General features: G+C 41.3%; 1 protein-coding gene across 8 annotated transcripts in view; it reads right to left on the bottom strand.

Annotated features, from left to right (window-relative positions):
- The window catches only part of EBF3 (EBF transcription factor 3), a 443966-nt gene that overhangs the window by 78184 nt on the left and 342621 nt on the right, over nucleotides 1-23161 (bottom strand). For all 8 annotated transcript variants that reach the window (XM_033943611.1, XM_033943614.1, XM_033943616.1 and 5 more), the window contains 2 exons: nucleotides 22795-22925; nucleotides 22155-22281 (listed from right to left, as the gene is read on the bottom strand). In XM_033943611.1, the coding sequence (XP_033799502.1) occupies nucleotides 22155-22281; nucleotides 22795-22925 (258 nt within the window). The remainder of the gene's footprint in view (nucleotides 1-22154; nucleotides 22282-22794; nucleotides 22926-23161) is intronic.

The following is a 23161-nucleotide window of genomic DNA, read 5'->3' as shown; positions in this document are numbered from 1 at the left end:
CACAATCCAGACATTGTTTATATCAGGGCAGCAATTCCATTCATTTGAAAGCAGATAATGAAATTCGTACATGCTGCAATGTTATTCAGATCATGTACTAATCTAAAACTTCAGAAATGAGGACAATAATAAACCCGTTTTTTGTGGGTAAAATATTTTAACTGCTAAAATGCGCTTTTTAAAAAATTATTGCCCACTCCGCAAAAGAAAACATTCCTTGTGGTGGTGGTGTGGAGAGGTTAAGGATAGTCCAGGAGAGGCAAGTACATTTATAGTTTTGAATAATGGTTGAATAATTAAAACATATGCTTATGTTCTTGATTACTGCCCTTCTGTGGTACAGCCAAAGCAGTTTACGTACATACAGGTACTGTCTCTGTCCCTAGTGGGCTCACAATGTAAGTTTTGTATTCAGTACACTGGAGGGTTAAGCGACTTGCCCAATTTCACAAGGAGCAATATTGGGAATTGAACCCAGTTCTCAGCCCGCTGTGGTAACCATTAAGCTACTCCTCTACTTTATGCATATTTTTGCAAAGTAAATCCACAAAAATGCAAGTAAAAAGTTGTGAGGGTAATCAAACGGAAAGAAAAAAAAACATTCTATTTCCTTTGATTATCACAGCAGACCTACGGGGGAAAAAAAAGAGAAAAGAAAGATGCAGAACTGTTACGAAATGAGCAATTTATAAACAAAGTAAGACAATTGGTCTGAAGGTCTATGTATATAAGCAAATGGAGAAGTCAGATGTTGATTCCCTTTAGTAGAACAGGGAAACTCTTAAGCTATCAACTGAATGAACATAAAAACGGCTCCTTGAGGGAAGTTGGACATGCTGTCCTATATAATGAATGGAAATCAACTACTTAAAAAGATGATTAAGAATCCAAATTAAAGATATAATCGGTTTTCTAATGTGAAGAAATTTGGAGGGATTGCTGTTGAGCAGATAGATTGATATAGTTAAAATTTGTAGGCAGTGGACGCAGTGGGTCTGTGGATCCTTTAACACTGTATTAATAACTAGAAAGCTTGAGGGCAGAGCAGATATAAGATTATGTGGTCCCTCAAAGCAAAAGAGGCTCCTTATAGAAGTCTAGAAGATGCTTTAAAAGTTTTCCAGATGATACTAAAGTCTAAAAAATAAACTAAGGAAGCTGTGCAAAAAGAGCACAAAGGACCATATTCTATAAAGGAAGCCTACATTTGGTGCCACTAGGTACCCTCATTATGACCACTTATTAAAAAAACAATGCATCATAAAACTTCATAGTTGTAATAAGACAGACAGACTAACATACACAACTCTATTACAAGAACTTAACTAAAAGTTATAAAAACAGTACCTAAGAAATACATATACCTTGAAGACAAAATGGTGGTTTTGAATTCGTAATAACATATGATAGTAGGCGATTCATTTAACTAAAAATAGTGGTTTAAACTCATAAAAAGCAGTGTGCCTAAAGGTTCACACAGTGGTTTTTATTTTCTAGGATGTCTACGATGTTGATAATGGAAATAAACGTGCTACATCTATACAGCCTTACTGGATGGTGAACTTGCTAAAAAAACTTACTGGAAAGGGAATGAAGATTAGAAGTGCAGGGCTGCATCTGTACATCGGCAACTGAATATTTTAATCCAACAATATTAAACATGTGAATAAGTCTAAAACTTATAAAAAATAATATGTTCCGAAGTGGGGGAAGTATAGACTACAAGAAAGGCAAGAAAAAGATATAACCCACGCTATGCACAACAGCGATAGTAAAAAGTGCAAGGCCGCATCTTTGCATTGGTAACCAAATATTATAATCCAAGAGTATTAAACTTATATGAAATGGAGCCATGCTGATTAAGAGTGTAAACATCTAAAAGACACCTGTTCTGGACTTTACACTAAGTTCAGAGCTCTGGGAGATCAATTACTATACATCCAATGCCATCACATAGCATCACCCATCTTACTCTTAATTGTGTTAAATTTACTACTTTGTAACTTCATGGCATGTTCCCTAGTTTTTATATTATAAAAAAAATAAACAAGAATCGAGAACAGCCATGTTTAAATCATTTTTCTAAAAGTTCTGTACTTCAATTCTAATCTTGCCTTCCTTGGCATGCCATTCCACCACAAGTTTGTCATTACTGCAGACATCTGAGTTCTCCTTGAACTTCCTTAACTGTTGGACCCACAATAATCCTCTGATGATCTCAGATTCTAATCAGGGTAATACAGTATATCTGTAATCTATTTGCAAAATGCTCCAATTTTCCTTCCTGCAGTGCCTGAAAAGTTAACACCGATATTTTAAATTCCACTGTAGCCACAAATGGTTTATAATTTACTAGTGTTTAAGCCCGTTACATTAACGGGTGCTAGAATAGATGTGTAAACTTTTAGCACAATGGGACGCTGAGGCCTTTCTTTCTTTCTTTGCTTCCTGCTCTCCCTGTCCAGCAGTAGAGAATGACACGGGGAAAAAATTTATCACCGTTCCCGCCCCGACCCCGTGAGCTTGTCCCCATCCCTGCCCTGTCCCCACGAGCTCAGTCCCCGTCCCTACCCCGCAAGCTTGGTCCCAGTCTCTATCCTGCAAACTGTCAGATCCCACCCGCAAAAGCCTCAAATAGTTATGATTTTATACTGAACTTATTTTATTAAAATATAAAAAGAGACTATACTGTACAGTTGTCATTTTATAAACACAAATAATACAGAGCAAGGATCAACAAAACCCCTGTCTCCCCCCCCCCCATTCACAAATATCCCCTCCACTATTGTGAAAACTGAACAAATCAAATTGCTACAGAATGCTACATAGAAAAATCAAGCTAACAGAATACTTCAGTCACACATGGCAGGAATAGTGTTACATGAGAGCAACTAGGGCAACTGCCCTATGGTCAGAGAGAGAGTCCTAAGCCAGCTGGAAGCTAAAGAAGCACTGCCTGGGCTTTGTGATTCCCAGTTATGTCTAATACCAACTCTAGCAGGATACATATTTCAAATCTGAAATATTCTATTCACAAAATATAAAATAAATTTTTTTTCTACCTTTTGTTGTCTGGTAATTTTATTCTTCAAATCACATTGGTCTCAGGCTTTGATTTTGAGTTCCTTCTGTCTTCATTGTGGCATGGCTGGCTCCTGAAGGTAAAATAGGCCCAAGAGGAGCTGGGGAGGAGATGCCGAGTCTGACATGGGTGTAATTTATTTACCACAGGAGCAAGACTTTTCACTGCTTCCACAGGGCGGTGAAAGGTCTTGTCCCCATTCCTGCGGTAAACCAGTTGCACATGTCCCCATCTTAATAACACACTCTTCCTCCTATCTAAGTTTTAGAAAACTAGTAAAAACAAACTTGTTCAACTGATTTGTATCCTAAATGTTCCCTTTGCCCTATCGCTTTACTCCATCTGATTTTTACCATGATCTCTCATTTCTCCTCTGCTCTCAGCCTACTGGAATTGATGTCTATTGTTTGCAGCTGGCTCCTGCTCTCTTATTCCTGTATCCGCTTCATATACTTTAAAACCTTCTTTGTACCTATGTTCGCTGATTGTCCGCTCCTCTTATTGTGAACCGCCTCGAACTACTATGGCTTTGGTGGTATATAAGAATAAAATTATTATTATTATTATTACTGCAGATTTACTGTGGTGACCACAATTTAGCATGGTAAACAGTCTCCGTGTCATTCTCTATCCAGCAGTAACCCATCTCCCTTCCTTTTACCTCTCCCCCTGTCCAGCAGTACCCCTTCCCTGCTCCCCCTGTCCATCAGTAGCACTTCTCCTTTCCTTTTACCTCCCCCCTGTCCAGCAGTACCCCTTCCCTGCTCCACCTGTGCATCAGTAGCCCTTCTCCCTTCCTTTTGCACCCCCCCTTGTCCAGTAGTACCCCTTCTCCCTTCCCTGCTCCCCCTGTCTAGCATCCACTAGCCCGGGCAGCCTCGGGGCTTTTGCTAAGCCAGCCCACCTCACATTATCGAAGTGGGCCGGCCTAGCAAAGGCCCCACGGCTGCTGCTGCTGCTGGTCCAGGGTTGAGAAGAAGACACGTCCCGGCAGCGTAGGCAGAAGGCAGGAAATCAGCTGAGGCAGCGACAGGTGATCAGCAGCAGGTGAATTATTGTACTGCGCATGTGCAGCATGGTAGCACAAAGCATGGACACACGAAGGCACGGAGATTAAAGTGTGCATGCGTGCTAAGGGTTTTATTGTGATAGATTAGTATTTACTTAACTGCCTTTAATAGACACGCATACCAAAGCAGTGCACAAACTAATTAAAGAGCAGAAAGGACCTAGAAATAGGATAGACTTCGGTCATACAACCACTCAATAGAAAGAACGATCAAGAAAACAGTACCATAAAAAGCCCTAGGACATCTGCATGTCTGCTGGTTTCTTACCTTTTATGGCCCTCTTTAGTCTCCTTACTATGCCTCTCCTTTATATGAATGAAGACCCTTCCTACTTGATATTGCAGTTCTTTTCCAATTTTGATTTTAATTATTTTATTGTAAACCACTTTGATCTACCATATTTTTCGCTCCATAAGACACACTTTTTTCCCCCCAAAAAAGTGGGTGGAAATAAGGGTGCATCTTATAGAGCGAATACCCTCCTGTACCCCCTACCTTTTTAAAAATCCTGCCATCCAGCACTATATGGCAGGAGCTTTCAGCGCTCCTGCCCTTCCCTCCGCTGACTCCTGAACTCTCGCGGCAGCATCAAAGGGGAGAACTTTTTAAAATCCTGCTGTCCTGTGCAGTACGGCAGGAGCTTTCGGCGCTCCTGCCCTTCCCTCAGCTGACTCCAAAACTCTCGCGGCAATGTCAGAGCGGAGCATGAGGCAGGCACGAGCTTTTCACGTTCCTGCCTGGTCCCGCTCCGTGAATGGCTGCCGTCAGTCCCACGAGAACTGGTGGCAGCCATTTACGGAGTGGAGCGGAACCAGGCAGGAATGCAAAAAACTCATGCTTGCCTCGTGCTCCACTCTGACACAGTCACGAGAGTTTTGGAGTCAGCTGAGGGAAGGACAGGAGTGCTGAAAGCTCCTGCCGTACTGCACTGGACAGCAGGATTTTAAAAAGTGCTCCTAGGGGCGTGGGGTAAGGGGAGGGAATGGAATGGAATTTTATGATTTTATGAATGGTTTCATGAAGGTTTGATTTATTTGTTTGTATATTAGTTGGGAGGGAGGGATACATTTCTTTATTGTAGTAATATTTGAAAGTTTGCTGCGCTTACTATACAATGTATATATATGTGATTCATTTAACGCACATTTGTAGTTTGAAAATCAATAAAGAATTTAAAAAAAAAAAGAAAATGTCCCTCCATCTATCTGGATTTTCAAAAGGTGTCTGATAAAATACCTCACGAATGACTCCTGAGGAAATCAGAAAGTCATAGGTTAGGTGGCAATGTCTTATTCTGGATTAACAACTAGTTAAAAGATAGAAAACAGACAGTAGGGTTAAATGGTAAGTATACTCAATTGAGAAGGGTAGATAGTGGGGTTCCCCAGGAATCTCTACTGGGACCGCTGCTTTTTAACATATTTATAAATGATCTAGAGATGGGAATAACTAGTGAGGTAATTAAATTTGCTGTTGACACAAAGTTATTCAAAGTTGTTAAATCACAAGAGGATCTTACAAGACTGGGAGATTGTAGCATGATTTTTACTCCTACGCAGTAAGGCCCAGATTCTATAAATGGCACCGTTTTCGGCGGCCACCTTAAAAGCAGCTGCCGATCATGTGTCAATTACACAATGGTGCTTTTTAGAGAATTGTGCCTTTGGGAAAGGTAGGTGCTGGGAATGTAGGACAGGGTTTTCAAGGCCTACATTTTAGCTGCCTATCTTGCCATGAATCGCGGGCTAGGTAACCGCTTTTGCTCACCTAATGGCATTGGCCACACCTACTTTGGCGTTCTGCGGCCTAAAACGACTACCTAGCACTGGTGCCAGATGCCTTTTATTTAGGCGTCGGTAGGTGCTTCAACATTGCTGTTTTTTTGCCATTTCTGGCAGTGTTTTTCAATTAATAGGCATCAGCAGGGCACCTGCTGACACCTAAGTCTAGGTGCTGATTATAGAATTTCCCTGTTAATGATTTAGAAACATGACGGCAGATAAAGGCCAAATGGCCCATCCAGTCTGCCCATCAGCATCATTTAGGAATAAAGATCCTTTCCTATTATCTTCAGTTACTGTATCTTCAGCTGGCTAAGTTCAGGCATAATTTAGAAAAATTTGCCTGAGCTGAGCCCGTTAAAGTTGCAGGATACCAACTAAAACCAGAAGTAAATCCTAGCATGCATCCTGGGTGCCTTTTAAGGGGGGTACCCTTGATTCAGCGATGTCTCTCCCATTGTTATACCCCCTTTTCAGATCCACATGAAGAACACTTAGGCACTATTCTATAATATAGCCAGTTATGTTGTTGCTAAGCATCTTACTGAAAATATACCCCTTGGAGTTTTTAGTGTAGAAGGGATGCATGTACAAATCACAAATTACTGTGCCCAGGGCAGGATTAATCTGTCGAGGGCCCCTAGACACACAAGTACACTGGGAACCCTGCTCCGCCCCAGCCCACCATGCTGCTTCAGAGGGAAGCTTTGGGCAAGCAGCACCGCTTGCACAATTACAGTTCCCGTTGCCTTTCTTACCTGCATTGCTTGCTTGCCTTACTTTCCGTCGATGGGGGGGGGCTGCATTGCCGATTGGGGTGGGGCCCACATTGCCGATCGGGGGGTGGGGGGGAGGGCCCGCGTTGATGATCGATGCTGGAGGGGCCCATCACCGTTTGGAAAAAACAATGTTGATGCCCTTCTTCATCGGGCCCCCCTGACCATTTCGGGCCCTAGGCACATGCCTACTTGGCCTATTGGTTAATCCTGCCCTGACTGTGCCCATGCCAATGTGGAACAGTCATCTGCTATTCCAGAGAATACAGATTTCATGACCTGGAGTGGCCCCATCACAAGCAAGTTTTGAATACTTCCTAATTGTATGCATCAAATGTATATATATACTATTTACTGGTGACTTCTATATCTGGTGCCTCATAATATGTGTTATTTTCATGCTGATCTGTCAGCACAAAAATACATTATAATGGAAGCAAGGTGCCAAAATAGGCTTAAAATGGCAGATCCATGCTTAACCACATTTACATGCCAAGTTATAGAATAGCGCCTAAATTTTCTCCATGCAGATCTGAAAAGGGGGTGCAATGATGGGAGAGGCATAGCTGAGTCAAGGGTGCTCCCTTAAAATGCACCCAGTGTTATAGAATTAGGGAGATCCATGCCTAATTTGAATGCCAGGATTTACTTCTGGTTTCAATTGATGTGCGTAAATCCTCATGCTCAAAGTTTGGCGTGAATTCCAGTGTTACGCACTGTTCTTTAAGGGTTACCAATCCTTAGGCGCTCTTTATAGAATGTTGTTTAGTGCTGATTTTTGGGCACCATACCCTTTAATGTGAATATTTTCATTTGATCATTCAATCATAGTAAAGAAGTAAGAGGAAATTTTAGATAGCCTTTTTCAATGTGTAAAGCAAGATTGTACACACAGAAAATTGATTATCCTAAATTTGTTACCCATACAGGAAGCAATCCTTTATATATATTTGTGCATTTTTAAAACAGGGTCCTGAGGGGCAAGCTTGGGTGGAGTTTGGAGTCTGCACATATACTTTGCAAAATGCAAAGTATATGTGCATAACTTGGCAAACAGAAATGTTTGCTTTTTCATATGCTCTGGAGCCACCACCAGATGCATGAATAAACAGCAATTTTAAAAGGGAAAGCATACACGCACAGTAATTTCTATGTCTAAAAGCACCACTTTATATATTATACTGGCCACATGCACTATTGTGGCTAGATCTAAAATGGCCTCCTATATTTGGAATTTACATTACATTATACGAAGGCATGATCAAATGCCATTATTCACAGTAAATTACATATGAATCAGTACAGAACTAATATTTTAAATTTAATTTTTCAAACTATAACATACAATCCAAAAATTTTATAAGAAAAATGGTAGTATTCCAATTATACAAAGGAAAAAAAAAATTTAAAGAAATACCAAACAGCCCCCATCAATGGAGAAGTTGCCTTCACTAACTTAAAGAAATCAGCATAAGAACGGTACTTGTGAGCGTCACCGCCACGAGTGGGAGTCGAGACCTAACGATACCGTGGGTCATGATATTATGAACTGGCAAGGTTTGCCAAGAATGTATGAACTCGTTTTGTCACCGAATAGCTCACTGGGGGGTTTTGAATACAGCTGCATTGGATTGGAGGAAATGTTACCGAAGTTGATTATGATTTGTTAACTATGTTGAAGTTGTTGGAAAAAAAGCTGCGGCCAAACTTTGTACCACAATTATTGTGTGTGTTGTTGTATTTGAATATTATGGTGAGGGTTCTAAGTGACGGGGACAGGGTGTGAATGCAAATGTTAGGAAAAACAGAACTAATTATTTTAATAAAATGGACAAAGAAAACTAATTTCTTGGGTTTTTAAAAAAATCTATTATCATCTTAATGCTAGACATAAGACTCCTTTTACTAAGGTGCGCTAGCGTTTTTAGCGCACGCAGGAAATTACCCCGCACTACACCGCATGCTATGCTTCTAGAACTAAGGCCAGATCAATGCTGGCGTTAAGGTCTAGCACGCACGGCAATGTGGCGCGTGCTATTCCCCACGTTAAAGCCCTCATGCACCTTAGTAAAGTTTTTTTCCTTGTTACTTATAAATGCTAAAATATTAAATAAGTGTAATAAGACCATTTTTTTTGCAGTATATCAACTGCGGCTCTGTCCCTGTTTAACATAAACTACGCTCTTGGAAATACCTGCAAGTGCAGCAAGTCCCCTTGCCATCATGTCATCCCTTGCCATCTTGCCATCATGTCATCCCTTGCCATCTTGCCATCATGCATTGTTATACATATGTATCCTGCAGGATATTTCTGTTGGGAAAAAAATCCTTTTGTGCATGTAAAACAATCTTTACACGTAGAAAAGGCTTCATATAATTTCCTTATGTCACCTTATGATCTTACTTTTTCTCTTTCTTTAACCATGTTTCCATTTGATTTTCATGCTTCTTATTTGCATGGTTTGCCTTTTTATCTTGTTCAATTTTATTGTAATGTTTGTACTTTTATTCCGATCAATTTTATTGAAATGTATGCATTGCTTTTTATTGAATTTTATTGTGATTTTCATTGAAAATGTATGTATGTATTGCTTTTTCCTCATGCTGTGAGCCGCTTAGAAGCTCCCCAGTATGGCGGCATATAAATAAAATTATTATTATTATTATTAATAAAGTCTTGAATTAACATAAGGAATCCAAATTGATGCAATTTAAGGAAAACACATTTTTATTTATTTATCCTAGCAAACTAAGGGCTCATTTTATCAAGCCACGCAAGCAGGGTTAGCGCGTCGGACATTTCATCCATGCGGTTGTCTAAAAAACTAACGCCTGCTCAATGCAGGTGTTAGCAGCTAGCGCGGTGGTTTAACGCGCAGTATTATAAGCGTTAAACTCCTACCGCAGCTTGATAAAAGGACCCCTAAGAAAAAAAAAAAAAAGGGAAAAACCTAATAGGAATCAAACTTTCAAATTTCTGCATTTGTTGTGGATGAAACTTTTAGACGACTCTTTTGTCCTTTTTATGAAGATGAATTACTGTTTCCTCACCACTCCATTTTGTCAGTTTTTTGGTGCAGCAGAGTCAATACCTTCACCTTGACTTGAAAACTTTGTGATTTATCAGTTCCTCGGCGACCAGCGTAGCCACAACTTGGAGCAGCGCAGCCAATCATGACACCGAGAGCACACTTTAGTCACAGTCACTTGAAAAAAAATAAATAAAGCGCCTTCTGATGATAGACAAATGTGTCTTGTTAGTAACAGCCAAAAAGCGCTTGACTTGTACTAATAACAAAAAGGCCATGTTGGTCACCATGGGTCTAAAGACGAAGCACCCTGTCACTGGCTTGGTTGGGAAATTAGCAAATAATGTTCCTCTTCCTTGAAAAATGGGTGACAGGTCCCTCTCACCAATCATTTTGTAACGTTTTGATGCATGTCTATGATCCTGCTGGAGGAACAGAAAAGTTTACTGGCCCTCAATTTTCAGATGATGAATGGAACACTCTAAATGTGTGATTTCTGTATGAAGTATAGTTCATTTTAAGCAATTCTAGTAAATGGGTGTCACTGATTAGGACAAATAGTCTTTTTGTGCAACAGCACAAATGGTATGTCTCATTCTTTTGGCCTCCTTTGAGACAGAAGAGAAAAGGGACAACAAACACCCTGTTAAATGTGTTGCCACTGTTTTAAAAACTACCGTTCTGGAATATGCAGTGTTTAAAAGGCTTTCTAGCTAGCAACAATATAAATTTATTTATTTTCAGTCATGTTTAGGGCTTATCTGCTTTCCCAGATAGCACTTTTTATTTAAAACCCTTTAACAGAACAAAATATATCTACCGTAATAGTGTATATTTCGAATTCTGCTTTTATGGGGCATACACGCTCTTGGTCTAAAGAATAAGGCAGAATAACATTTTTAAAGTAGCTTTTGACTTTAAGCAACAATAAAACATGCTAATGCAAAAATAAAAATTAAAAAAAGTGATTATTGGATTAAAAAACAAGCTCCGAGCCACATAGGGAGGAGCGAAGACAAATCGGCCGAAGCCTTGGGGGCCAATCGGCTAGGGGTAGGGGGGGGAGGGGGAGGAGGGCAGGATAGATTAGGGGTGAGCGGAGGGGAGGTCGCCCCTCTCGATCCAGCATCACACGAGGCGGACGCGGCTTCCCTTCCGCTCACCCACTGCAGCGGCAATTTGTTTGCCTCTCGCCTTGCTGGTGCGCTCCCGCGGCGGGGAGCGTCCTTGGGGCGCCTCCGGCTCCAGTGTCCTGTGGCCGAGTGTGGGCTGGGACGTTGGGCTGCTGCACACGCGGCCAGGGGCAGTCCCCGACCCATGGAGAGCGGAGGGGAGATGGCGGGAGACCATTGCAACGTGTCTAGATTATTGGATAAACAACAGAAATACACTACTTTTGTCACCCCTGCCCTGGTTTGTTTTGTATTTTTCACTCATTTTTGTGACTTTTGTGCTGGAAAGGGGGTCCCCACCAACAGCACCTATAATGTGAAAATACCAAGAAACACTGATTTGTACCCCAATGAAAGCACGAGGGGTGGCTGAAAAGTTCTCAGCCCAACCAATCAAAACTTCCTAAATTCTGAGCATTATTTTGCCACCATAGCTGAAAAGCGTGCTATCTTATTTTGTTAAGTGCCAATTTACAGAAATAAAATTCTATTGTTGCAGATCATTGATTGAACCATATCCATGTCATTCTCTTCTTGGTTGGGCTGAGAACTTTTCAGCAGCCCTTCGTAAACACTTCAATTTTCAATTTATAAACAATTTAGAAGCCCAATATATGAGTGTTTGAAAGGGTGCCACATCTGCTCTGAAGAAAAGAGATTGACAGAAAGTCAAGAATATCTGTCCTACTTTGACTTTTACAGGCCTTGAGCTCAGCCAATATCATAACCAAACTTGATCAATAAACAACCAGACATTAAGACCCTGATTCTATAAACGGCATCCTGATTGTAGGTGGCGATAGGTGTCCTATCGCTGTCTAACCAGCCAATCGGAACACACTTTAAAAAAAACCCAAAACAACTCTCCCGAGGCAGGCCGCCTACATTGGAGGCACTTCTGGGAGCCTAGGGAGGTGCACAAGCCCATCTAAGCTCACCTAAGGCTAGACGCAGACGTGGTTTAGCCTGAAAGAAGCCTTAGCAGATCAAGGTGACCATACACATTTCCCTAGGCCAGCTGGAGACGTGTACAATGTAAGCCAACAAACAAGGTTAAAGGGGGTCCAGGGGGTTCGGGTGGGGTTAGGAGGGGTTCGAGTGAGGGTGCTGGGGTCCAGGTAGGTACAGGGGGTGGGCTACTTTATCTACAGGGGAGGGTGTTCTTGGCAGGAGGGATTGGGCATCCCTTCTGTTGAAGATCTACCGAGGGGGGTGGGGGGTTCCGGGTAGGAAGGATTGGGCATCCCTCCTGCCAGATTCATTAGGGAGGGGAGTGCTGGACAGGAGGGACTGGGCATCCCTCCTGCCGTGTTCATTTTGGGGGGCTCCAGCAGGAGGGATTGGGCATCCTTCCTGCCAAAGATCTACCAAGGGGGGGGGAGGTCCAGGCAGGAGGAATTGGGCATCCCTCCTGCCAGGTTTGTTAGGGAGGGGGGTGCCGGACAGGAGGGACTGTACATCCCTCCTACCGTATTCATTTGGGGAGGTGCCCGGCAGGAGGGATTGGGCATCCTTCCTGCCGGTAGTCTTCGCGGGGAGTGGGGACGGGTTGTCACTAAACTTATTGTGGCAGGGAGATCCCTTGCCGTGATAAACTCAGCAGGATCCTGATTCTCTAACCAGTGTCTGCAACATGGATGTTGGTTAGAAAATCAGGTTCATTTTAGACGGGCTTAGGCACGAATCTGTATAGGATGCCCGTCGGCTTCTGTGACCGGGCATCTTATACAGAATCCGGGCCTAAGGGCTTAACCTTTTGAAGCATTTTTTAGATGTAAAGCATGTTTTATACAGAGAAAGAGCTATTATGTCAAATTAAATAAATAAATATGCATATAAAAATAAGCAAGAATAAATGCACTTTTACATGGTTTGGGTACAAACCCATCTTATACAGTAGACAGACATAGTTTATGCCATACTATAGATTCCTGTGTTCAATTTACAGCTACATATGCTACCAAAAGTATAAATTTTTTGATGTTCATATTTTTAAGCTGGATGAGATTTTAGGTACACATTATATCGCAAATCTACACACAAGAACAGTTTCCTATGCTTTCATAGCTTTCATCCTTATGGTCTAAGACAGAGTTCACCAATTAGTTAATTGTTATGACTCAGAAGGATTTATTTTTCTATGGATGAATATAAGATGCAAGCTAAGATATTAAAGACTAGATTTTATCAACATGGATACCCTAAGACTGTGCAGATGGCATATTTATGAGCTATATATGCTCAAAGGGAGTTATTGCTGCACCATGAAGGGGTGAAGAGTGATCCAGGATTGATATTTGTACAAAAATATACCCCCCCTCTTGCCCCAAATAAATCAGATTATAATGCAACATTGGCACGCTGCACATCTTTCATGGGACAAATGCCCAGATAAACCTATGTTCTCTTACTTAAGATCTAGAAACAGAGGAGAAATGATTAATATGAGTATATCACCTGTGCAATGTAAGAAGGCTTATGATTATCATACAATTTTTGGACATTTCCAATGATACTCACTGGCATTGGAGAAACCTGGGTGCACCCACATACTGCCAATAAATACTATGCAAACCATATCACTGATTGTGACATGACTAAGGTGGTTTATTTGACACAGTGCCCATGTGATAAGCTATATATTGGGCGCACCATACTTCAATCAAAACTCGATCAACTGAACATAAATCTTGAGTTCATACAGATAATGATGCAGCTCCCTTGGTGCCCCATAGGCAAATAATGAAGCATACATTAAAGGATATTAAATGGAGAATTATTGATGGGAGGGTGGTAATATAGAATAGCGATTAAATTGGAAGGAACAGCAATCGATATTGTATTTGAACACCTTAGCTCCTGAGGGACTAAATGAAGAACTTGAATGGATGACTTTAGTATGAGTTGATTGGTGCAGAAATACTGGCTGTTGATTGGCTATTAAATGGAGTTGTGATCAGCTGATGAGTTTAAAAGTAAGCAGCAGAAGAGATGCCGCAACCATGTTGTTTGAACTGCGTTTGCTGAAAGTTTAATAAGGAGATGTTTTATATTTGTTTATATTTATTTATAACATCTCCTTACCAAACATTCAGCAAAGGATTCAGCTTTGAAGATATTTTTTAAAAAGTTTTTCTAATGTTGCAACAGGTAACCATCTCAACCCTGAAGAAGAGTTTTTGAAATGTGAATTCATGTCGGGAAGGGTGAAGCATCAATCAAAAAGATAAGTTGCCTTTTAAGAAAGAAAGAAAAAAAGATAGGAAACGTAGGCATAAATTTAAGTATTGTTTATTGAAAATTTGGAAAATGGATCAATGAAGATAAGGTCTGTGAAATCTGGAGTGATATGCCCTGACGGCCATCTGAAGATCCAAGGAAGAAATAAGTCACTGGTGACCATATAGTCTAACTGGTTTAATGGTATTAAAGCATGTTATGCCTGGAGCAGCACAATTTTTTTTTGGAATGGGGGGGGGGGGGGGAAAGAGGCTGCAGTTAGCAAGTGTACAAAAGACTCATCAGTGATGGTATGAGACCTTAAGCATTTGTGCACACTCAAGGCCTGCTGGGTCCCACTTTCTCCAAACTTACTGTTTTAAAGGAGAAGGGACATGGCAGGCACTGAATATGCACAAATGCTCAAGGCCTTGTACCTGTAGCAGTGAGCCTTAAGAATGCCATTCTGGAGGGATTAGGGAAGGGAAGCCACAGAGCACTTCATGGTGGTAGGAAGGGGGAGGAAGGACAGAAGTGCAGTATGGGAGTGGGACAGGAGAGAGATACTGGACACCTTGAGGGAGGAGAGCTAGGAAAGGTAAAGGAGATGCCAAACAAGGCAGGGGAGGGCTGTTAGGGAGGGATGCACATCTGAAGGTTTGCCTAGGGTATCAGATACTTTGGGGCTGGTCAATCTGCATATAGGCATTTCTGAGGGAAGCATTTGGTTAGAACTGGGAATTATATGAGATATTTGCATACCTAATAAAGTACATATGCACATGCACATAGTTCCATCTGATTCACTTCAGGTGTAAATTTGTATAGGAATGTTTATGGAACAAGAATTTTTATGGAAATTTTTATAGGTGTCCAGCTATATTACATGACAATTGTTTCCTTGGTTATAGAGCCATTTCCAATGTTTCACCTTTTGATAGAGCTTTTTGCAGCATACCTGTTTCCGAGCTAATAGTTACAATTAGTTGTAGAAAGCATAGGAAGCTTATATTTAAGACACAATTTGCCCTGCATTTAGCATAGTAAAAAATAGTATGATTTGTGGGAGGCAATTAGCAATCATTTACTCTGTGGATACAAGTAATTTGTTTAAAGAGCACTGACCTATGAGACAGTTAGTTTGTGTTGGCTGTGATGGAAGGGAGCTATTGACTCTAAACACTGTAACAGTGCTATTGACAAAATCACATTTGAATGCACACAAAAGATCCTTAAATACTTCAGAAACGTGAGATCAGTTCTGCTCATGGATTGAAATGTGGATAGGGGCTAAATGATGGAAACTGGCCAAAATAAGGGATCAGACAGAAAAACTGAAAACAAATTGGCTTGGAGATACAAAGTATAGTGACCAAATGAATTTGAATTTTTCTGAAACTAGTTCCAAACCAAACGTAATAAGGAATATCTTTCAATGCAGATGATTTCGGAAGAACAATATCTCATATTTTGATACTAAATGCAATGCTTTTTGCAGAAATAATTATTTATTCTCATATATTAAAGCCCGTAAAATAGTTCCTTATACTCAAGATTGCTTCTTTTTTTTTTCTATTCACGTTTTGGACATGTTGACTGCTCATTGCCAACATCTCATTTGATTACTTGGTTCAGTTTATTTGAGACAATTCAGTGTTAACACCCAATTGTTGAAGTCAATTGACACTTATTAAAATTTGTGCATGCATCTGGCTCTGTGCTATTCTATAAGACATGAAGTCTAACTCTTCTAGCATATAACTGAAAAGGGGGTGGCCATGGGAGTGTCAGGGGCATTCCGAATAGAGAATGACACGGTGACAAAATTCATCACCGTTCCCGTTCCCACGGATAACTGTGGGAAATAATCCCATGTCATTTTTTAATGTCTATTTCAGCCTCAGTCCTTCTACACCAGTATTCTTCAAAGCAAAGCTTGCGGGTCAGTGGCTGTGCTTATGTGAGCCAAGGATAATGAAGCCATTGTGACATAACTGATGTGATTGGTTCTTAGGCACTGGTGGAATGAGGCATTATGACATCACAATATCTGCTCTGGATACCAGAGACTGTCATTCTGTAGTGTCTGTTTCAACCTCAGTCCTTCTACACCAGCATTCGTCAAAGCAAAGCTTGTGGGTCAGTGGTTGTGGCCATTCATACTCTGATTCTTTCCTCTCTCCTTAAAGAATGACATGAAGATTGTTTACCGCGGTTATCCGCGGGGACGGGAACGGTGATGAATTTTGTCACCGTGTCATTCTCTAATTCCGAATAGTTGCACGTGTGATAGAATACTGTCCCAGTGATTTCAGCAGGCATACGTCTGGTGTCTAAAGTTAAGCAGGGGAATTGGTGCTAAGCAATTTTCCATAAAGACCATGAACCCTTACTCGTAGCAGTGTCCCGCAAACCTTTTTTTGCTCCGGCCCACTAATGGAGCAAATGTTTTCCTGTGGCACACCCTCACCCCCAGCCCCAGCCCCGCCCCGTTCATCTTGTTTTCTCTGAACTCAGGGCCCTGTCTGGAGGGCCTCCGAGAATGCGTGATGACATCACATGCGTGCCCACAAGGTTATCACGTCGACGTCCACGCACACTCGGAGGCCATCCAGACACGGCCCCGAGCTCATACAAAATGAAACGAGGCTTGTGTGGGGACGGAGGAGAGGCACCGACGCCAGAAGTGACATATGTCCTTCAACCCCTGGTGGCACACTCGGGAATCTCTCTGCAGCACACAGTTTGCGATTTGCTGCATTATAGAATAGCGCCATTTATTGAATTTCTCCCATTGTGTGTTGAAACACAGCTTTTCATGGCAGTAAAAAATAGTTAACTGCCATGTTAACACTTAGATTTAGGCAACAAGTAAATACAGTAATCCCAGCAGTGTAGTCATTTATGCACATATGCGAACACATAGGGCCTGATTCTAGAAATGTCAACCTAAGTTAGGCAGTGGTAGAAGCAGTACAGCCGCCTAACTTAATTGCTTTATTTGGCATGCTAAAAACTCGCTTTAAAAAAAAAAAAAAAAGCATGCGCCGGTAGACATCTACGGAGGTAGATATCAAAATCGCATCTAAGGAGGTGTCCAATGGTGCCTTAAGGTCAAAATAGGTGTGGATAAGGGCGATGACCTTACACGTCATTAGATGTGATTCTCAAAAGAACGTAGGCATCGGCAATGAAGGCCAGCGAAACCCTGGCCTACATTGCAGATGCTTAACTTTTGTGGCAGGTGCCGTTAGCCACAATTCTTTAAATGGCACCTAAGCATGATTGAGACGTAGTAGGCGGCTCCTGATTTAGGCGCCGTTTAGAGAATCTGGCCCATATAGTACAAGCATTAACCACAATAATCCAGCTACAGTATACGCTATCTTTGAAGGTGAACTTTCACGTGGGTAGAGTCTGGGCAGAGCATGGATGGGGCACATATAGGCTTACATTATGAAATACTAGAATTTCCATGCGTATCTTCCCAATCGAGGTGTGAGCACTTATACCAGCTTTTCAGCAAACGTGCTTATGTTTGAAGACATATGTGTATATATACCCAACACTAGTATTCTATAAGGAAATGTAAGCACCTACTTTTCTTTATAGATTAGACTCCAAAAAAGGAGTGCTTCATAATCCAATCCTAAGGTTACACCAAGCCGGTCAGGTCTTAAAGATATCTACAATGAATACACATAAGATAGACTTGCATATCAAGGAATCAGCGTGAGCAAATGTATCTCATGTATGTGCATTGAGGATATCCCGGAATCCTGACTGGCCTGGAGTGCTCCAAAGATTGAGTTAGGAACCAGTGCTACAAAAGGGTTAAGGGCTTGTGTTGAGCCTATGCTGTTAAGGATGACTCTAAAGAGGGTAACTATTTGGAGCTTATTCTATAAAGGAAAGTAGCTAGAAAGATATATGTGTATGTGGTTAGACATGAGCACAAATCTGGTGTAAATGCTTGTATCTAGATTTGGGATATACATACATAATTTATAGTATTTTATAAGTTACATATGTGTGAGCCCCACCCATTCTCTGCCCAGGCTCACCCAATTGAACACCCACCTGCATACTATTGAAGATATGCACATAATTACAGAAAGGCATGTAGCTGGATTATTGGCATTTACATGTGTATGTGTGCACATATGTGCATATATGCCAGTAAACTGATAATTTACACACTAATTTAGCACTTAATTATTAGCACTCACTTTATTGAATTGCCCCCATATTCCTCATTAACTCCTGCTAGTGATGTAGTAGGGGGGGAACGACAAACTGCCCCAGGTGCCATCTTGGTGGGGGCACCGGCATCTCTTTGGTCCCCCATGCCAGACTCACACTCTTCCCCTCCCTCCGTACCTCTTTACATCTTCACCAGAATGATCAACTTCTCTGGCATTCTGCTCACATCAGCCTGGCTCCCCTCTGAAATCACTTCCGGGTTGCTGGGCCAGGAAGTGACATCAGAGAGAAAGCTAACTCTGGCGAGAGCAGCAGGCCGGAGAAACTGCTAATGCTGGTGAAGATTTAAAGAGGTTGGAGGGGAAGGGAGGGTGTGAGTGTGGCATGGGGGCAGGAAAGGAGCAGGGGGTGGAGAGGGGGTTCTTGGGCACCTCCTACCCTCTCCACCTACATAGTAACATAGTAGATGACGGCAGATAAAGACCTGAATGGTCCATCCAGTCTGCCCAACCTGATTCAATTTAATTTTTTTTCTTCTTAGCTATTTCTGGGCAAGAATCCAAAGCTCTACCCATTACTGTGCTTGGGTTCCAACTGCTGAAATCTCCATCAAAGCCTACTCCATCCCATCTAAACCCTCCCAGCCATTGAAGCCCTCTCCAGCCCATAGTAACATAACACCTCACTGACTACTGCATTATACACCTAATACCAACGTTGAATTAGGGGGGGGTGTACCTTGTAGTCAATGCAGGTGTTATTAAAGCATGTGAACTACTAATGTAGAAGATAATGAGGAAAATTACAGAGGTGTAGTTTATTATATTCCATGTTAATGGCTCAGTTAACAAGTGACAGCAACCACCGTCCCACAACAGCAGCACTGCTGCTTTTCCCCAAGTGCTGGGAATGTCCCCAAGAACTATTATCAAAGTTTTGTCTCTTCAGCTTAGGCAAATTTCACATCATGGCTTGTTCCTAATAGTGCCAAATCCCATGCTTAACTTTAGACACTGGACTTATGCCTGCTAAAATCTGGTGTAAATGCTGGAATCCAAGTTAGGAACGCCGAGGCAGTATTCTATTAGACATTTTTATTGAAAAAATTTGTTTATATCAAATAGAAGATGTATTTAATGATCTGGTTTCACGGTCTGTTTCCCGTATATGGACATTCAGTTGAGGACAGGCTGGGGAGGGCATCGATGACTGGGATGGTTAAGATGGGCTGGATGAGCTTTGACGGAGACTCGTTCAGTAGATAGAACCTAAGCACACTACCGGGCAGGGCTCTGGGTTTCTGGCCCAGAAATATATTAGAAAAAGGACCATTTAAATGTAATGATTGATTAGGGAGCGTGCATGGTTGGACAGACTGGATGGACCATTTGGGCCTTCATCTGCCGTCATTTACTATGGGCTCCTTTTACAAAGCCGTGTTAGCGGCTTTATCGCACACGCCTTTTTAGCGCGCTCTAACCCCCGCGCTAGCCAAAAAACTACCGCCTGCTCAAGAGGAGGCGGTGGTGGCTAGCACGGCCGGCAAATTAGCACACGCTATTACACACGTTAAACCGCTAACGCAGCATCGTAAAAGGAGCCCTATGTTACTATATGTATTGAACTCCAATGGAGGAATGTTGCAATTAATAAGAAATAAGATAAGGTACCACTGGTTAACTTTTTATGTTAATGTGTATTAACTGCAAAACACGAAAGTGATTTAGTATAACAGGGACCCGAATGGGCAATATTTATGGCTTGCTCAGGAACTACGTTTGAAGAGAAGCAAAGCATATCAGTTCACTTACATTCCTTTTAATAGGCAATCATTAAGCAAAACAGACACTTTAAGAAACAGTAACAGGCATGCATGTACATACAAACGAAATCAGAATGATCCACTTTAATGTGTGTTTACAAAAGTGTGGTTTTAACTGTGACAAAATTTCAATTAGAAGCATAAAAATTACATTTTAATTTAATGAAATAACACGTTGATGCTCATATTCTAATTAAAAAGTAATCACCGGTATTCCATTTAAGCTGCTAAAGTGTTGCTTCTTGTAAAATGAACAGAAAGCTGCAATTCAATGCAATGGCATTTTCAGGTGTGCATTATTTTTAATTATTATTTACTAACACTATTGGGCAACTGTTAAAAGAAATATTGAAAATGACTATTAATTTGCATTGCACTTTTAAATGCCGCAAATATCTCATTAATTTAATTTTAGGTGCCCACTGGTTTATATTGTATTTTACAGTCTAGCGGGCAATTTACTATTAACTGGCAATTACATACAGAATGATTGTTAATTCTGCTCCTAAGTGCTAGCTGCTTGAAAATTGTTCTCTCTCTCTCATTTTTGACCTTCTTACAACAGGGGTGAGGTATGCTGGGAATACAAAGGACTAGTAGAGAAGAGCTGGACATGTCATTTGTGACTCATTCTTTTAATTCACCGTGCTAATCAACTGAACTGCCACACTCTCCCAAGGTAATTGTATCTTTATAATAGTTGAAAGCAGCGGGCAAAAAGGCATGGATAGATGGGGATAGGCCGCCACTTAGCCTGCTGAGAAACAGTACCATTTTCTCACTACGTGTGACTAATAGGGTCTGTTCTTGGAACAGAAAAAAAAGGTACTTTCATATCACTGTGTCTCGACTTCTGTGCTTTCCGGAGACTCAATGCACAACACTACCCTCCTGTTTCATTTTTCTGCAGTCTAGTTGCCCTATGGAACATCTCATGCTGAGAAGGTTAAATGTTAGAATGCCAAGTCAGACTGCAAGCTTGGTGGGACACTGATAGGAAACAGATGCCCTAGGGATTCAGCCTCTCCCCTCCTTAAGGGGGCCAAGTAATTTTCATATTGTGAAATACATTGAAGCCGGGCTCGGTTTTCACTGCTGAGTGTAATTTATAATGATTATCTCATTGTTTCTATCAATCCAGCAGCAATGCAAATCAGACAGAAATTTCCAGGTCAGACAGGCTATGACCCTACCTTTCCTTTTACTCAGTGCTCTTATAAGGGATACCATGTCCTATATGATGAGCTTGAAACGTATAGTCACTATGCTGTATTTATCTTACAGTAAATTAATATGAGGGTGGAAAAGTTGGGTGTCAGGTCAAAAGCGCGCCGGGACAAAGGCACGAGCAGACAACTGAGCGCAGTGCGGAGGCGCGCGCCGAAGAAAAAGACTGTTTTTAGGGGCTGCGATGGGGGGTTTTGTTGGGGAGCCCCCCCCCACTTTACTTCATACAGATCGTGCCGCGTTGTGGGGGCATTGTGGGGGGTTTGGGGGGTTGTAACCCCCCACATTTTACTGAAAACTTAACTTTTTCCCAGTTTTTAGGGAAAAAGTTACGTTTTCACTAAAATGTGGGGGGTTCCAACCCCCCAAACCCTCCACAACGCCACCGCGATCTCTATTAAGTAAAGTGGGGGGGGGGGCTCCCCAACAAAAACCCCCGTCGGAGCCCCTAAAAACAGTCTTCTTCTTCAGCACAAGCCTCTGTCTTGCGCTCAGTTGTCGGCGCGCGCCTTTGTCTTCCGCGTTACTGTCTATGAACCGAAAAGTTGCAACCTTTGTATATTCTGAAAATGCATCTTACAGTTTTAATTAAAAGAAGAAGGCCATAGCCCAGAATTTCCTACAACTTTTATAAAAATAACACTTTCAACTAATGTTAATAAGTTTTGTGTGCTGCATTAATTTGTTGGCATGTCTTGCATTAAAACACTTTAAAATATAAATTCTGAGGGCATGCAACAATTTTGAAACAAGGTGGAAAATGCTAACACTACCTGTGTAGACAAATCGTCCAGGTGCACCTTTACAGAACTGCTTAGATTTGTACGAAAGAGTTACTTCCACAACTCCTGGAATGTGTCGTGGTGGAGTCTGAACTCTGATGGCATGGGGTGTTATCAGCTGTAAAAATCATACAATAAACAAGGTTAAAAATGTGAGAATAGTAGTACTGACGAATGCCAATTAGATATAATTGCTGAAATGGGTTTAAATCGGGCCATCATCTCAAAATTCAACCTTCTTGATGTCACATATAAGCTTGATTCTACAGTTTGTTAAGGAAAATGTCTACAAATGATCCCTGGTTTTAGTTTGCAGGAAAGGCCACAGGGCACAATTCATATGAAAATTGCCTCCATATGTCTCCCTAAGTCTGCTTCTAGTAGTTTGTAACACTAATTGTTCAATTGTATTGAAAGAATTCCTATAGCAAGTCTTCCACTAGAGGGCCTTGATGTACCTCAATTATATTTCCTGTGTGCAGTCTATTGCCGCATGTGAATTCATGGCTAAAAAGGTACTTTGAAATAAAATCTCATGATACCTCATGTCAATAGATTATTGACAACTTGCTGAAATCATTCTTGAAAAAAAAATGTAGTAGTTCAAAGACCACCGATTTAGAAAGCTTACCTCACTCCAGACTAACATAGTTCCAAATACAACTTGTAAGCCATCAAAGAAGTTGTCTCCAATTATGATGACTGTAGCCCCACCAGTGGTCCATCCTTCACTAGGACTAATAGCCTTTATGCATGGAGTAGCTGATTGTACAAAAGAGAAAATGAAGACCTTAGCATCTCTTTTCTTCTGAAAGGAGGCCTCATTGCTGGTGACAAATCATGCAAAGCACAGTAGGAAAAGAGTGCATGATTTCTCTAGGAGGCATACAAAGGGCAATCATATATCAGCATGTTGATGTATTTAAAGCAAACTATTAAATGTTTTATAAAGCAAGGACGAAGCAGCAGAATACTGGTGAGAAAATAATGCATTATGT

This window comes from Geotrypetes seraphini, chromosome 4 (genome assembly GCF_902459505.1).
Source record: "Geotrypetes seraphini chromosome 4, aGeoSer1.1, whole genome shotgun sequence".
NCBI classification, from domain to species: Eukaryota; Metazoa; Chordata; class Amphibia; order Gymnophiona; family Dermophiidae; genus Geotrypetes; species Geotrypetes seraphini.
This window is presented reverse-complemented; position numbering and strand designations above follow the sequence as displayed.